The sequence below is a fragment of the Pelodiscus sinensis genome, chromosome 4 (genome assembly GCF_049634645.1).
Source record: "Pelodiscus sinensis isolate JC-2024 chromosome 4, ASM4963464v1, whole genome shotgun sequence".
NCBI lineage: Eukaryota > Metazoa > Chordata > Testudines > Trionychidae > Pelodiscus > Pelodiscus sinensis.
This window is the reverse complement of record NC_134714.1, coordinates 120,114,959-120,131,351: the sequence shown is the minus strand read 5'-3', so window position 1 is coordinate 120,131,351 and position 16,393 is coordinate 120,114,959. Positions and strand designations below refer to the sequence as shown.

Genomic DNA, 16,393 nt, shown 5'->3' with positions numbered 1-16,393 from the left:
GAAATCGATGGACTAGACAAATCTGCAAAAATCAAAATATCAGAGACTCTTTGTTCATTGGGTGTGTTCTGGGGGTTTCCTGGTGTGCAGTCCATAACCAAACCAGCTAATGATTTTGCTGTAGATACATGCAAACTTGTCCTTGCACAGGGCTAGAGTAGGGTCCCAGATATCCACATGGCTTGTGTAGCACCAAGCAGCTCTGTCTAATCAACAGGCATGGAAGAAAGCTGGCCATCTCTTACATAGGAAGGTTGAGAGAGATGGGGGACAAGTAACTGGGATTCACTGGGTCTTCTCCCAGTGCTTAGCAAGCGAAAACATTTCAGTGTTGAAGGTGTTTATAAGGCATCCTCAGAAAAAGGGCTCCATCTGTGGGCTTCCAAGAAATTCAAGATGAATGGCTCTTATGATCTAGTATTTGTGCACACCACCTGTCTCTCTTTGGCCTATTAGATCAGGTTCAGCATACCATGCCATGAAGGAGAACCAGGCTTCACCTGGTATAGTTGGATGCTTACATTCCATGGGAGTCTTCTGTGGTGCGGTGGCCGTGCATGAGATCCTGCCTTATCTCAGTCTTGCTTTCAGATAAGGGTCTGATATAAGCTTGCAGCAAGAAGACAGTTCAGAGTACACATCCCCTCCTCGAGGGGCCGGAGTAAGGTTGGTATGTGCGTGAGATCAGATCTCACCTTATCCTTAGCTTGACCTGGAGCCTGGGGAATAGAGTGCACATCCCCTTGTCTCCGGGGCTCAGCAGGGGGCTTGCTTGTGACGATTCTGATGCAGGTAGGCCAGTCATTCTGGATACCCATCATTATGGGAACTGATGCCTGACACCTTTGGTCAGTCCCTGCCAAAGTGCTTGTAGGCCTTCTCCTTCCAGTCTGTAAGTGGGCAGCCGTGCTATGAGATTTAAGGGGGTATTTTGAGTGAGTTCCAAGAAGCCCGACTTCCAGTTCCCTGCTCTATTAGTTTCACTCATTGCTTCTGCCAAACAAATAGCCAAGCTGAAACTCACAAGCCTCAATGAAAGTCTGAGGCCGCTGCCTATCATTCAGAACCGTGTCGTCTTGTGGCTTCCTTGTGCTCCTCATCTGCCTGCCTGTACCCATCTTGTTTCTTGTCTTACGCCGATGCAGTGAGCGGCTACAAGCGGCTGTTTGTTCTGGTTGTGCAGCACCTCCCTGTCCACCTGGGTTCCGGCTCCACAGCCTAGTGGCAAGTGCTCCTGTAATACAAACAACAAATACTAATGGCCTGTTAGATGAGCAGAGTTACTGATGCGCCACCATCCTCTTTCCCATTCTCCTCCGAGCCTGCCGTTCCCTGGTAGGGTGTGAGTGTACCACAGTTGTGTGCTGAGAGGTGCTGATTCAGAAGGATTAATGTGGGAGAGCAGGCTTTGAATCTCCTGGCTTGTAGCTTTACAGCACACTGAATGCAAAGCAGGCAACTTTTGTTTGCATCCTGAGCAGCTGAAACTGGAGCAGCCCCTTGATAGCGTGTCGTGTATCTGCTTTTCTGGCCTGGGGCACGATTGTGGATTCCTGAGTCTAGAAGGGGGCTCTTATTATCCTGTTGGCTTCTTTCACAGCTGGAACGTGAAATCCAGTCTCTGAACTCTGAGCAGCTGGAGACCCGGGTGCAGAACGAGCGGCTCCGGCTTCTGAATGAGAACCTCCTGGAACATCTGGAGAGAACCAAGTGGGAGCTGGAGGTGGCCAAAGAGCATCTGGAGCGTCTCCAGAAGGAGGCTCAGTGCGAACAGGAGCAGAAAGACAGGTGTGGCTGGATGGCGGTTACAGAATTTGCTGGGGAAGTGGGTTGCTACGTGTGCCACCTGACTCACCTGGTGCCCCACACGAGGAGGCATCTAGTGGCTAAGGAATAGGACTGGAAGTGTGAAGACATGGGTGTGATTACTGGCTCTTTTGTGAGCTCAATACCCGATCCTGCGGGAGACACGTAACCCTCCCTCTGCGATGGCTTTCCCATTGATAGCACATGGCGAATAGCCCCCTGCTAGACTTGTCAGGCTAAATGAACATGTTAATAGAGGCTGGGCTGGAAAGCACGGAACACGGGCAAAGAATCGTTATGTTTATGTAAAGCAGTATGGGGGTTTCTTTCATCTGCTCTCCAAGGGTATGTCTACACTACCCGCCTAGTTCGAACTAGCGGGGTAATGTAGGCATACCGCACTTGCAAATGAAGCCCGGGATTTGAATTTCCCGGGCTTCATTTGCATAAGCCGGGCGCCGCCATTTTTAAATCCCGGCTCGTTTGAACCCCGTGCAGCGTGGCTACACGCGGCACGGACTAGGCTTCCTAATCCGAACTACCGTTACTCCTCGTCTGAACTACCTAGTCCGTGCCGCGTGTAGCTGCGCGGCACGGGGTTCGAACGAGCCGGGATTTAAAAATGGCGGCGCCCGGCTTATGCAAATGAAGCCCGGGAAATTCAAATCCCGGGCTTCATTTGCAAGTGCGGTATGCCTACATTACCCTCCTAGTTCGAACTAGGAGGGTAGTGTAGACATACCCCCAACTGATTGTAGCCGGAGCTAGAGAGGCTACAATAATGGTGTCCTTGATTGTATTGCAATCTCTGGTAATCGCTGTGGGGTGCATCTCTTCTGCCTTTATCTAATAATCACAATACTCAGAAGCTTTCATCTCATGATGCATTTCTAACAGAGGCACATAGCATTATGTCATGACCCATGGGTCTCATGACCCATGGGTCTCAAACCTGGGTCCATCAGAGCAGCCACGCTCCAACCAGCAGCAGCTTATGTAGGACCTTCAAGGCCTAGCCCCAGTGTGAAGCTCTGCCTCTGAGGTCCAATTGGCCCACAGATTCCAGCAGCAGGAACCTCTCTGAGCAACTGAGCTCCAGCCTGCAGGTCTTGTGCTTCCTTCTCCATTTCCTGGCATCTCCAGCCAGTTTGACTCCTAGTGTCTGACTTAGAGTTCCTGACCTCCCAGCATCCTGACCCACCCAACTCTTATTCCTGTATTGTGACTGCAAGCTCTGGCTGGCCACAACCTATTCCCTATTTTACAAGTAGGGTAACTGAGTTGTAGTGAAGGAAAGGAGCTTGACCAAGGTCACACAGTAGGCTAGTGGCAGAACCAGGGGTTGAACACAAGTCTCCTGCCTCCCAAGCCAATGCTCTACCCACTGAACTATCATTGAAGTTGGCAAGCTTGTACTTCTAACAATATCACGTGTGTGCATGAGAGACTGGGAGGCAGGGAGGGGGGATTTTTCTTCCTTTCTAGTTTCTCAACTTTGTTTCTTTCTTTTCTGTTTTCTTCCTCCTCCCTTCACACAGGGATGTGTTTAGAGTCTCTAAGAACATGCAGACAGAGAAGCAAAGTCTTCTTCGACAGCTGGAGCTCCTCAGGTGAGGGGGGTGTTGAGAGAAGAGGTGGAAGGATTGGGGATGTTACCCACCATGCAGACAGAAATGGGTTCGCCCAAGAATACTTGTTTGCTCTGGCGGGAGTTTGCTGGCTTCCAGCCTTAGTGACTCTTCCAGAGATAAAGCTGGGAATCATCCAGCCAATAACCAAAGGGCTTTGGGTTGGTTCATTGGCACTGGCCCACTTCTGGCCCACTTGTTTCCCAATGTGCCAATGCTACTGAAGCACCATCTGAGTTCTTTGTCTCTCCAGGAAGCTGGGATAATATTTAATGGATTCTCTGAGGGACCAAGTCAGCCTACTAGACGTCCTGCATCACAAAGGCCATAAATTGTCATCCCGCAATTCACACAGTGGTGGGGATTATTCTTTTCGCCTGGTTAAGGGAATGCAATGGAGTCCCCTCATTACCGAGACCCTCACCCAACCCATCTGGCAGGAAGGGTGTCCATAGTCCCCTAACTAGCTCTCCTCATAGAGCGTCCCACTGTTGGCATTGGCCCACTCCCCACGAGCGCATGGTAACTGCTTGTCTCTCCCCACCCTTCCTTTGGCGCAGAGACATGAACAAGAAGCTTCGAGATGACAGAGATGCCTTCGAAGCCAAGAAGCTGGTTAGTCTAAAAAAGAAAACCCTCGTCCCCAAACACCGTCCTTTCGACTGCTGCTGCTGTTGTCACCACTCGGGGGCCCTGCACTTCCACGGGGGACACTGACCTACGCACCAGAAGCCTGGCGCTGCAGGACAGACTTCCCCATGCCTCTCCCATTCCGGAGAGCGTGGCATTGATTACCTTCAAGCCAGTGGGATGGGGCTGCTGGAGACTATTGGCCAGGGGAGCCCACATGTGGGGCCCTGGCATGTTTTTGTGATCGAGCCGGGGAATCCCAGGAAAAGGGCACTGGTGCTGAATCCCGCGCCTGAGGCTAGGCTGTGTGAGCCTGAGTGGAGATGGGAGGGGAGAGTCCCAGAGGGACCGTCTGCCTGCAGGCTCCTGTCTTCGCAGCCCCCGTGCCCCAGGTGAGGTTAGAGCAAGTAGTGTGGCCTGGCCCCTGCTTCCTTTGTGCCAGTCCCTGCCAGCCTGGCCCCAGCCCTGGCCCTGCCAAATGTGCCGCACAGACATGCAACAGCAAGCTCCCAATCAGGGGGACGGGGCTTGGACAGGGCTGGCCCTACCATGAGGTGAACTGAGCTGGTCGCCTCAGGTGCCATACTGTGGGGGAAGGGGCGCGACTAGGACCCAGAGTGTAGAAAATGGTGTCTGCTGCTGGCCCAAGCGAGGGGGAGTCATTTGAGCTCCCTGCCTCAGGTGCCAAAATGCTGTGGGCCAGCCCTGGGCTTGGACCCAATAAAAGAAGGGGAAGAGCACCACGGGGTTCACCTTCACCCACAGTGTGATCATTGTGGGGAGCGCAGAGCTACTGGCACCGTATGATGCCTGAGGCTGGCGGGATCACAGTATTTACTTGAATGCTGCCTGGCCTCCCAGACTGGTCAGAGCATGTGGTGTAGGTGGAAGTCCTTGCAGGCTCCTGATTCATCCTGCAGCAAAGCTCCTTTCCCCTGCCCTTCACCCGCGCTCAGATCCATGCAGGCAACCAGGGCTCCTCTTTCCCCATCCCTGCCACCTTGCTCTGTGGGTGGAGACTTGGAGGGGCCAGCCTTCCAGCAGCGTCAGTGAGCACGCAAGGAGGCGATGCTGCAATGCCAAGGGCTGGGGTCAGGAGGATCCAGCATGTCCATGCCAGAATCCAGTGTAAGACCAGCATGATGAAATGGGAGTGGCAGCATGTGGGAATCAGTTCCAGGGGTCCCATCAGCACCTTGGCTGTGAGCTGCTCCTCCTGGAAGAAAGGCTGGCGTAAAACCCAAAGCAGGAAGGGATGGTTTCAGAACAAATTAATTGTAGTGGCACTTTGCACTGGGCCTTGGGGGGTGGTATTTGTTTCAGAATCCTGCAGGGGAATTTCTTGAAGCTGCTAACTGTATGAATGCATGTAGTGGTGCCAGTTGGTGGGGGGGGGGGGAGGGTGTCCGGCCATGGTCTGGTAGTATATGCAAGGTCATAGCTGGATTGCATCCTATCAGAGTGCACGGTTCCAGGCAGTCTTCCAGCTCCACCTGGGTCCTGGGTGGAAAGCATCAGGCATCTGGAGGTGGTGCTAGCTCACCTGTTCTGGAGTAGCCCAGAGATGGTAATGGTCTTTCAGGTTGTCCAGTCTGCTTGCTGGCATTTTTGTAGGGATTTCATGTGCCATTGGCATGGTAGGAGACTGGTCTCTCCTGGAAAAATCACCCAATACAAACAGAGCACTTTATTGCGAAGTCCAATGCAAACAGGAAAACCAGCGCTTTCCCCTTTTTCACAGTATTCTGCTGCAATGCCAGGCTTTTCCATCACAATGACCCAGGTTCTCAAGCTCCTGTGGTTGTGGAATGATAACAGCATCCTCTTGGCATCCTTGCTTTTCCTCTTAATGATCTGTTTGTGTCGAGGATCTGGCCTGTCCCCATTCTCCCCTTTTACCTTGATTTCAGACTGGGGCAGTTGTACTAGTGCAAAGCACTTGTGACACTAGTGCAGCTCATTTGCATTGGTTCAGTGGCATTTGGTGCAAATGTTTTTGCATCCCCTTCCTCTTCCTAGAGGTTCAGCTCAGATTGCATCCTGCTGTGATATTGCTATCCTCATCCTCCACCAATACGAAGGAAGTCAGGGCCTGATATTTCTGATATTAAATAAAATGGGGGGTGGGAAAGAACCCTCTCTGAGGCAGTCTATGTAGCAGGGACCTACCAAATTAATGGTCCATTTTGGTCAATTTCATGGCATTTTAAAAATCATATCTTTCATTATTTCAGCTATTTCCATCTGAAATGTCATGGTGATGTCATTGTAGGGGTCCCTACTCAAAAAGGAGCTGTGGGGGAGGTCGCATGGTTATTGTAGAGAGGGTTGCAATACTGCTACCCTTACTTTTGTGCTGCTGCTGGTGCCGGTGCTGCCTTCAGAGCTGATCAGCTCAAGAGTGGCAGCTGCTGGTTAGAAAGCCAGCTCTGAAGGCAGAGCTGCTGCTAGCAGCAGTGCAGAAGTAAGGCTGACATGGTAGGGTATTGCTACCCTTACTGCACTGCTGCCTGCAGAGCTGGGCTCTTGGTCAACAGCTGCCACACTCTGGCTGCCAAGCTCTGAAGGCAGCAGTGCAGGCCTACAGGTGGCCTGGTACGGTATTGCCAATCTTCGTCCTGCACTGCTGCTGGTGGGGAACTGCCTTCAGAGCTGATCGCCCAGTCAGCAGCCACTGCTCTGTGGCCACCCAGCTCCAAAGGCAGCACAGAAGTAAACTTCGACCCTCCCTAAAATAACCTTGTCAGCCCCCTGCAACTCCTTTTTGGGTCAGGGCCTCCAGTTTGAGAAATGCTATGAAATCTGTATAGTAGAGAGTAAAAGCACACAACAGACCAGATTTCATGGTTGGTGATGCATTTTTCATGGCCGTGAATTTGGAAGGACTGTAGACATAGCCTCCAGAGCAGAAACAGAATCAGTTTGTTTGGTTCTTTTTGTCCATTCAGCAGACAGTCACACTACAGACACATGTCCACTCTAAGCTATTTCTGCCCCAGCACTGTGACTCTCATGTCTCTGAGTAGGGGGGGTTAAATGTATTTTCATTGACAGAGGTGATGGCAATAGGAAACTGTTAGCACCTTATTCAAGTGCCATCCACAGATGCCATTAATGTGAAGATAGTGCGTCTGAGGCACAGATTGTATCTAAGAATGGAATCTGTCCCAGAGCCTCTGCCTGGGTGTGGCATTGAAACCTCAGCCACAACCAACATTGCCAGTCAGGAAAACACCAATCAGTTTTTTCTCATATTTCCTTATTTTCCTTCCTTATTTACACCCTCGTTGGGTGTAAATCTGCAAGGTTGCAATGAAGTCAGTGGGGGTGGTGCTGATTTATGTCAGACCCATTTTTTTAGCCCTGTATGTGAATGTTACTGTGTAGCGTTAGTGACCAAAACCTCAGTTACCCACAGCGTTAGATCCACCATAGATAGCATAGATAGCAGTTAAAATCTGCTCCAGAACAATATCAGTTCAGCATTCAAACAAAACTAGGCCACTTCAGCTGTTACAATAGTTGGGTCTCTTATTTTGAACCATTTGAACATTTAACTATTGTGTGTGTGTGAGAAAGAGAGTGTGTGTGCATGCATCTGTACGTAATGTCGATGGCGCAATGTGTATTGAACATCATGAGATAATTTGTCCCTCAGGAAAGAATTGGTAACCTGGGCAGGTTATAATGGGAACTGCTTTCAAAGCCTCTGTGTGTATTTCTGAATGCAGGGCTTTCTTTCCATGGTGGTTTCCCTAGCTGAGGGGATGTCGGACATCCTAGCCTAGTGTTCCAATTAATATTGGGCTAGTGAAACAGCTTGCTGCTTTTAAAGGCAGGAATTCTGTTGGTCGACCAGTCCACATCTCATATCACTATGAAGCGTAATTCAATGACTGTGAGGCTGTCAGGAACATTGATTTGCCACGGTTCCGTTACAGGGACTGTACCTATTGGAGGGTGATGCAGGTTCTATCTATCTGCACAGCTATAGGGCCTTTTCTACATTTTCTGTGGTTCTGGCATGTGTGTAACAGAGCCCCTCATGGAGAGGGAACATATGTATTTTTAAATATGCAAAAATAATTTAAAAATGTTAGCTCTTTGTAAATCTTAGGAAGGATAATGTTATTTCTGTGAAATGGAGGGGTAAGGAACAAACACATGGGATAGAGCGAGGGATATGGGACTGTATATGTCAAACTGCAACAAGCCCCCGGACTCTCCCTGCACTCTTTTGGGAAGGGGTTTATCCCTCCTCCTTCCTAAAAGCGTCTAACATTGCCGTGGGCAGAGCCCTGCAAATCCATGAATATCTGCTTTATATCCCCTGCCACATCCTGGCAGATGCGGATATCCATGGGTCATTTTTGCAGATATGGATATGAATATAAATGTTGTATCTAGAACCCTGAAAATGTGTGAATATCTGCTTTATAGCCATGTGTCTCCACCTCTGTGGCTATGGATGCAGATGTCCAGAGATCATTTTTGCAGATGCAGATGTAAATACAAATTTTGTAGCCGCACAGGGCTCTAGCCATGGGTATGTTTGTGCAGGCCCCACTAATATGGTGTGGCTTTGCATCTCCCTCTAGTGGCTAGACCACATACATAGGTTCATGAACAAACCGCTCCAATCCCTCAGCTGAAGCAGTACAGACTCCTTTTAGATCCAGATGTCCCAGTGCTCCCTGGCCATGTTGTTATATGTGTGTGGTATGTGTTAGCGAAGGTGCTGTCCTGATCAGGCAAGATTCCTCTGTTCACCACTAGCAAGGCACTGGGACCTAGACTGCCAGGACATGCCAGTGGTGGAACGTGAAGGAGAACTGAAGGACATGCCTTCCCTCCACCCATAGTAAGTCTATGTATTCTGTTGTCTTCATGGAACCCAATGCCTTGTTGACATTGTGTATTGTACCATTGTGATGTCATCTTTGTGTTTGTACCATCTATGTAAAATACCAAAGTTGCGTGAAGCCAACAAGCTAATAAAAGCCTGACAACCAATGAGAAAAAAATCCCAGAAACGGTCTCTCTCTCTCGCTCTCTCTCTTTTTTTTTTTTTTTTAAAGAACTAGGTATTTCTTTTGTAGGCAGCATTTACTCTCTGGGTTGGGCTGGCAGGTAACCGATTACCCAGGACTAACCTGAGTTCCCTAGGTGACAGAAGAGCTCTGCCGGCTTGCCCAACACTCATATGACACACATGATGGGGATGGTCCAAACACGCATGATTCCAAGTGCTGGAAGAACACACACACACATTTCAACTGCTGTTCCTCCCTCACACCCCTGCATGTTTCCTCCTCCGTCTGTGACTGAGTGCCTGTAGTGTTTTGTTTCACCCTGGGAGGAAGATTTGAACCCACATTGTAATATAAGCTCCTTGAAATGGGTTACCAAAGGTGCTTTGAATCCTTAGGGTGGGGGATAAATGATCTGTGGCTGCCTAAGAGTCAGGATATAATCTAATATCCAGCAGAACTGCTTTCTATAACCAGATCCCATGTGCGCTAGGGCATTGGCACAGTGTATATTTAAAGACTTTTCCTTTGCCAGGCTCTGGAAATAGAGCCAGCTCTTCAGTCCCACTGGGGTCTGGGCAGAGCAGCTCTCTGTGCTGGTTTCCACTGGGCTGAGATCTGGCCCCAAAAGTTTATTTTCTATGGTAATATTTTTAACTTGCTGTTGAACTTAGCTCTTGAGTCCAGAAAACTATTTTAAAATAACATGGATTTAGAATTGTTGTCGCCTGAGAAGCTACTGTTCCCTATTTAATTATCTTTTTAAAACTTGCCTGGGGATGGAATCTAGTAAGAAGGGTTGTTTGAGGGTGGAGGGTGGGATTTTTTTATTGGGGTGTGGCAGGTAAATATCCCAGCCAAGGCTGTGTGCATGCGAAGCACAACCCCTGGGACAGGGATGTAAGAGGTTAACTGGTTATTCAGTAAGTAGGCGGTTTATTGACCTGCTTACAAGGTAACTGGTTAACTGGCTCTGCCAGCTGGACCCTTTCTGCAACCATAGCAGGACCCGCCGGAGCAGCTCTTCCTGTCCCCACCCCCCTTCCCAGCTGCAGCTGGGCCAGGGCCAGGAGCAGAGCAACCTATGTGGCTGGTGGTTAACTGGTTAAACAAATCATGTAACTGGTTAACTGTTGTAGGCAGGTTTTACATCCCTACCCTGGGAGCACTGAGCCACTTGCAGGAGAGTTTTCTAGGGCAAGAAAAGCTGCTTCTGCTGAAGCTGAGTAGGTTATCAACCCACTCCCACATCCTCCCCTGGCTCCCTCTTCTTCTTCCTCCCCAAATTGTGTGTTAGTGCCTGTAGGCCTCCAAAATGCTGCATCTCTGGAGGAGAGACCTTACTCCGCCTCTAATCCCGGATAGGGAGCACACTTCCTCCTCCACGCCTTGTCTCTCTTGGTGTGGATGAGGGCTACCTGGATGAGGAGAGTCAGACTCATTGGGTGGTTAGCATGCTAGCCTGGGATTTAAAAGACCTGAGTTTAATTTCCTATAGACACCCAGCAAGCCCTCCGTCAAATCACTGAGGGGCTCTATTTGTGGGAACTTCCCTACCTCACAGGCTTGTTTATTTTCTTAAATAGCTTTTCGCTCATGCGCTCTGGGAGGCTGGCTGCAGGGGAAGGGGTCAGTCACACTAGGCTAAAAATGAGAAATGCCATTAAAAAGCTGCAGTGATGTATGGTATTAATTTAGATAGAAGATAAATTAACCTAGTCATTTCCAAGATTAAACAGTGTTAAATGAGGTTTGGGGCTTGTCATATTGAGCCCTTAGCCTGCTTAGTACCATGGCAAAATACCATTAAAATCCTTTTAACTATTAATTAAAGATAAAGAAAAAAACCCATTAAAGCATTTGAAATGTAAAGCATTAAATAAGGGTTTGATTTTAATAACACCCCTTGATCCCTTTCCCTTTAGCTGGAGTGAGATTTTAGAGACCAGTCTGACAGGCCCTTAGCTCTGGTCTACACGAGGACTTATTTCGAAATAACACCCCCCAAGGTCGAATTTATAAGCAGAGCGTCCACACGACCAACCCCATTATTTTGAAATAAATGAGCTGTGGCATTCAAAATCTGTACTCCTGCTTTCCATCAGGAATAAGGCTAGTTCCCCAACAGTTATTTCGAAATAGCAGTAGTGTGGCACTCCAGTGCCACTATTTCAAAATAACTATTCTCCAGAGACGTTTGAACGAATTATTCCCCAGTGCTTCTTGTGGCTCTAAGTCCGAGAAAGAGTGCCCACATTAAGGGAGCCTGCCTTGGACTAATTTCGAGGCTTCCTCATAGCGTGGACACGCTAGTTTGAATTTGTTAAATTGGGATTTGTTCATCTGAATTTACTAATTTTGAAATAGTTTCCTAGTGTAGTGGCCTTTGGGGGTACCAGAGAGGGTAATAAGTGTCTCTTTAGGTAAAAGAGAGGCTCATTGAGATGAGCTAGAACTGTTGCTGCTGCCACTGTTAATCTCATCCCATTTCACCTCAGGGTGGTTGGGATTCCGGGGTAGCTGGTAGGGGTGGTGATGTCATCTGGTTCCCTCTCTCTGGCTTTGCTTGGACAGGACATCTCTCAGGATTTGGATGATGAAGTTGTGGTGTCCCAGGAGGTGGTGGTGGTGGTAGCCCTGAGGGCAAAGCTAGCTCCAGTAGCCTCCATCTGCTCTTCTCTTTTCTCCCTCAAAGGTCTCTCTCTCTAAGGCTCCACAAAGGAAGTGGTAGGTGAAATATCCTATACCCTTAGGCTACGTCTACACTGGCCCCTTTTCCGAAAGGGGCATGCTAATTTTACAGGTCGTAATAGGGAAATCTGCGGGGGATTTAAATATCCCCCGCGGCATTTAAATAAAAATGTCCGCCGCTTTTTTCCGGCTTTTAGAAAAGCCGGAAAAGAGCGTCTACACTGGCCCCGATCCTCCGGAAAAAAGCCCTTTTCCGGAGGATCTCTTATTCCTACTTCAAAGTAAGTACTTCAATGTAGGAATAAGAGATCCTCCGGAAAAGGGCTTTTTTCCGGAGGATCGGGGCCAGTGTAGACGCTCTTTTCCGGCTTTTCTAAAAGCCGGAAAAAAGCGGTGGACATTTTTATTTAAATGCCGCGGGGGATATTTAAATCCCCCGCGGATTTCCCTATTACGTCCTGTAAAATTAGCATGCCCCTTTTGGAAAAGGGGCCAGTGTAGACGTACCCTTATTGTTTGCTCTGCCAGTCTGGCCCTAAAACCTGACACGCCGATGTTGGTTCATTGCTTCCCAATTCTGCATCTTCTGTTGCTGCCAAGCAGGAGTTCAGCACAGTTACGTCAATGTGGCCTTTTGTGTTTGAAATGGTTTAGTCTCCATTCTCTTGCACCTATTTATAACAGTCCCTACTGACAACAACTTGACCTACTTCCCATCCACATTCGTTATTGCCGGTTATTGTTATAGTTTACAAACTTCCATATACGTCTTCCAAGAGAGCTTGTGACTCTGGTAACTTTGTCAGCCCAATTATCACAACAGGGGCTCTGTGAAATGTTCTCCGTAGACACACATGGACATTGTTATGAAGACCCCTACTGGACACATCTCAGAGGGGGAGCCATGTTAGCCTGTACCTGCAAAAAGAATGAGGAGTCCTGTGGCACCTTCGGGACTAACAGATTTATTTGGGCATAGGCTTTCGTAGATAAAAACAAAGTGATTTTTCTTGCCTGTTGTTCCTATGGAGCACGTGTAGCTTCCCACATCGTGCAAGCACCAGCCTCTTTCCATCTGCTGCAATACCCACACAGGATGGGAGGAGGTGAACAAGTGTGCAGCAGTCATGATGAAGACAGGCAGATGTGCAATAACCACTCCCCCGCTGGCTTTCGGAGACGCCGGTCCCTACAGAAGGGCAGTGCGATTCCACACTTCACCGAAAACGCCTGTTTGCCAACACCCTTCGTGACACTGCCGTCACTGTCTCAAAGTAGGGAAAGTCCCATGTACAGCTAGCTACCTGTGCTCATGCTGGGGATGAGGCTGAGGATTTTCACTGTGCTTACAGCGAGGTGCATGCTTGCATACCTTCCTGACCCAGGGCCTAGCAATGTAATGTACTGGTTACCGTGAAAATCTCTTGAATCTCTCCACTATGCCTACTAATTGCATGTCATTCTTTAATCCCGCTTGTGCATCCACCCAAAGCCATTGGCTGGACTCAGTTGGTCTCTGTCTATGCTATCAGGTTATTTTGAAATAAGTGATTAATTCAAAATAATAACTCCAAAAATAACTATTTCAAAATAGCACAGCCACACTACAGGGAAGCCTCGAAATTAGTCTGAAGCAGGCTCCCTTAATGTAGACGCGCTACCTTGACTTAGAGCCCCAGGAAGCACTGGGGAGCAATTACTATGAATAACTCTGGGAAGTAGTCATTTCACAATAACAGCAGCTGAGCATCCACACTAACCCTATTTTGAAATAGCAATTTCGAAACAGACATAACCCCTCATTCTATGAGGAGTAATTATTTTGAAAAACCAAGCCCATTCTTTTGAAATAATTTTGAAATAACGGACTTGCTGTGTGGACGCTCACCTTGTTATTTCTAATTAGCGGGAGTTATTTCGAAAGAACTCTGTAGTGTAGACCTGCCCTTGTCGTACATCCCAAAGCCCTTAAAGGATTGAAAAGCCATCACCTTTGAGAAGCAGGAGCTGCCATTCACTTAGTAGGGTTTGAGCTGGTGCCATCTGGTGCTTGGTCATTTCGTCGATGGATCCTAATTGCGCTTTTCATCCCCTCTCTTTAATTTCCAGGCACTTCCAAGCAAAAGACCCCTGTGGAAGAAAGGGTCAGCGATAGGCAAATACCTGTTGGAGGACAAGCCGGTCAAACGGTTAGACAGGAATGTGTGTTGTGTTAGTTGTGTGCCATACGTCTGTGGTCAGCGGAGCCAGCCTGCTGGACCAGCTGTGTCCTGTGTCTGCTCCCTACAATGTGGGCCAGGAATGGGTTGGAGATTGGGGGGTGGCAGCTTGCTAGGGACAGGAATGGCTTGCCAGTGTTCTTTGTACACACGGGGCTTGCCCTGGTGCAGCAACATGGGTGGCTGGCTGCCAATGGTTGGAATCAGGGCGAATCCTCCATGCAGACAAGGCTACAGAGCTGACCTCACCTAGGGTTGCCTCTTGTTGCTACTAACGTGGCTGAATTACTTCAATCACAAGGACTCGTTTCAAGACATAATCTGCAATTGGGTGGGCCCAATTTTCCCCCAGACCCTGGAAGAGTCTGTAGTTAACTCCTGGAAGGTGCGTATGCCTTTATCCACGAGCCTGTTTCCCAGACCGTGTGTGCAAACCCCTTTGTTACCCCAGCAGCTTTAGTGGCCACGTATTTAAGCCCCTGGTAAAAGTCTGGCTTACAACATCTGAGCAAATCACCTGCTGGGAATTGGAACGAGCCAGGCCCAATCCCACAGCCTCTTGCTGAGATTCTGCACCATGGGGCCAGCCAGGTCCGGAGATACTGTCTCCCCACTCTTTTCAGGAGCTGTTCTCTTGGAAACCCAGCACTCAGCTGCCGGCATGTGATGACCCAAAAGGTTTAGTGGGGCAGAGGGTTGGCAGTTGTGGGGGAGGTAAGAAAGGAGGTTTGATCATCTTTCTGGGTATGTCTACACTACAGCGCTAATTCGAACTAACTTAGTTCGAATTAGTTAATTCGAACTAAGCTAATTCGAATTAGCGCATCTAGACTTAAAAGCTAGTTCGAATTAGCATTTTGCTAATTCGAACTAGCATGTCCACACTGAGTGGACCCTGAACTGAGGTTAAGGATGGCTGGAAGCAGTGCCAGCAGGGCATCAGATTAGGACTTGGAGCGTGGAGCTGCTGCCTCAGGCTAGCCGAGGGCTGTGCTTAAAGGGACCCAACCCCCACCCCGGATAGACAGTTCTCAGGGGTTCCCTGCTTGCAAAGCAGTCCTGGCTTGGAGTGCCCTGAGTGCCCACGCTCGGCACATCACAGCACTCGGCCATCAGCCCGTCTGCACTTGCCGCAGGCTGCCATCCGGAGGGGGGGGGGTCAATCAAGGGGCTTCAGGAGAGTTTCCACCCCGAGGAGCCCTCAGAGCCACCCCAGTCCTCCCCATCGGGGGCTCATACCCCTTTCCTCCCTCACCTCCTTCCACTTACCCCTCCCTAGCCCCCCTTCCTGATGTTCAAAATAAAGGACACGTGTGTTCAAAAATAGAAACTCTCTTTATTGAACAAAACTTGGGGAGACTGGGAAAAGAAGGTGGGAGAGGGGAAGAGAGAGGGTGGGAGAGGGGAGGGCAACTAAAATGATCAGGGGTTTGGAACAGGTCCCATATGAAGAGAGGCTAAAGAGACTGGGACTTCTCAGCTTAGAAAAGAGGAGACTGAGGGGGGATATGATAGAGGTATATAAAAGCATGAGTGGTGTGGAGAGGGTGCATAAAGAAAAGTTCTTCATTAGTTCCCATAAAGAAGGACTAGAGGACACCAAATGAAATGAATGGGTAGCAGGCTTCAAACTAACAACAGAAAGTTCTTCTTCACAAAGCAAATAGTCAACCTGCAGAACTCCTTGCTGCAGGAGGCTGTGAAGGCTAGAACTAGAAGAGAGTTTAAAGAGAAGTTACATAAAGTCATGGAGGTTGGGTCCATGGAGTGCTATTAGCCAGGGGGTAGAAATGGTGTCCCTGGCCTCTGTTTGTGGAAGGCTGGAGATGGATGGCACGAGACAAATGGCTTGGTCATTGTCTTCGGTCCATCCCCTCCAGGGTCCCTAGGGCTGGCTGCTGTCGGCAGACAGGCTACTGGACTAGATGGACCTTTGGTCTGACCCAGTACGGCCATTCTAAGCTCAGGACTCAGGGTCGGGGGTCTCAGTGGACCACCCTGATTTTCATTCAAACCTGCTCCTGGGTGGCCAGGCTGGCAGCTATCCTGCCCTAGCTGGCCACTTTCCTGTGCCTAGTGCGGAGTTCGTGGACGAGGTCCACGATGTCTGCACTAGACCAGGCGGGTGCCCGCCTCTTGCGGTCCTGGCCAGGCTCCCGAGAGCTGCCAGCCTGGTCCCGGGAAGAGGCGGAGGGCTGGGGGGCATCGGGTGGCTGGCTCATGGCGTGCCAGGTGCAGGGTCTGCTGGCTGGGTGCTGGCAGGCTTGCACCTGGCACGGGCACCGTAGCCAGCCCATGCCCCTTTAAGGGCTCCAGGGCCGGGAGGGGGGCATACGAGTTTCCCTGGTGGTGCCCAGAGTGGCCATCAGGGAAAGCTGGGGAGGGCTAG

General features: G+C 49.5%; 1 protein-coding gene across 1 annotated transcript in view; it reads left to right on the top strand.

Moving 5' to 3' along the window:
• The window catches only part of CRACR2B (calcium release activated channel regulator 2B), a 76,074-nt gene that overhangs the window by 46,545 nt on the left and 13,136 nt on the right, over window positions 1-16,393 (top strand). Inside the window, exons 8-11 of the mRNA XM_075928240.1 lie at window positions 1,601-1,788; window positions 3,345-3,416; window positions 3,995-4,049; window positions 13,895-13,974. Of these exons, the coding sequence (XP_075784355.1) occupies window positions 1,601-1,788; window positions 3,345-3,416; window positions 3,995-4,049; window positions 13,895-13,974 (395 nt within the window). The remainder of the gene's footprint in view (window positions 1-1,600; window positions 1,789-3,344; window positions 3,417-3,994; window positions 4,050-13,894; window positions 13,975-16,393) is intronic.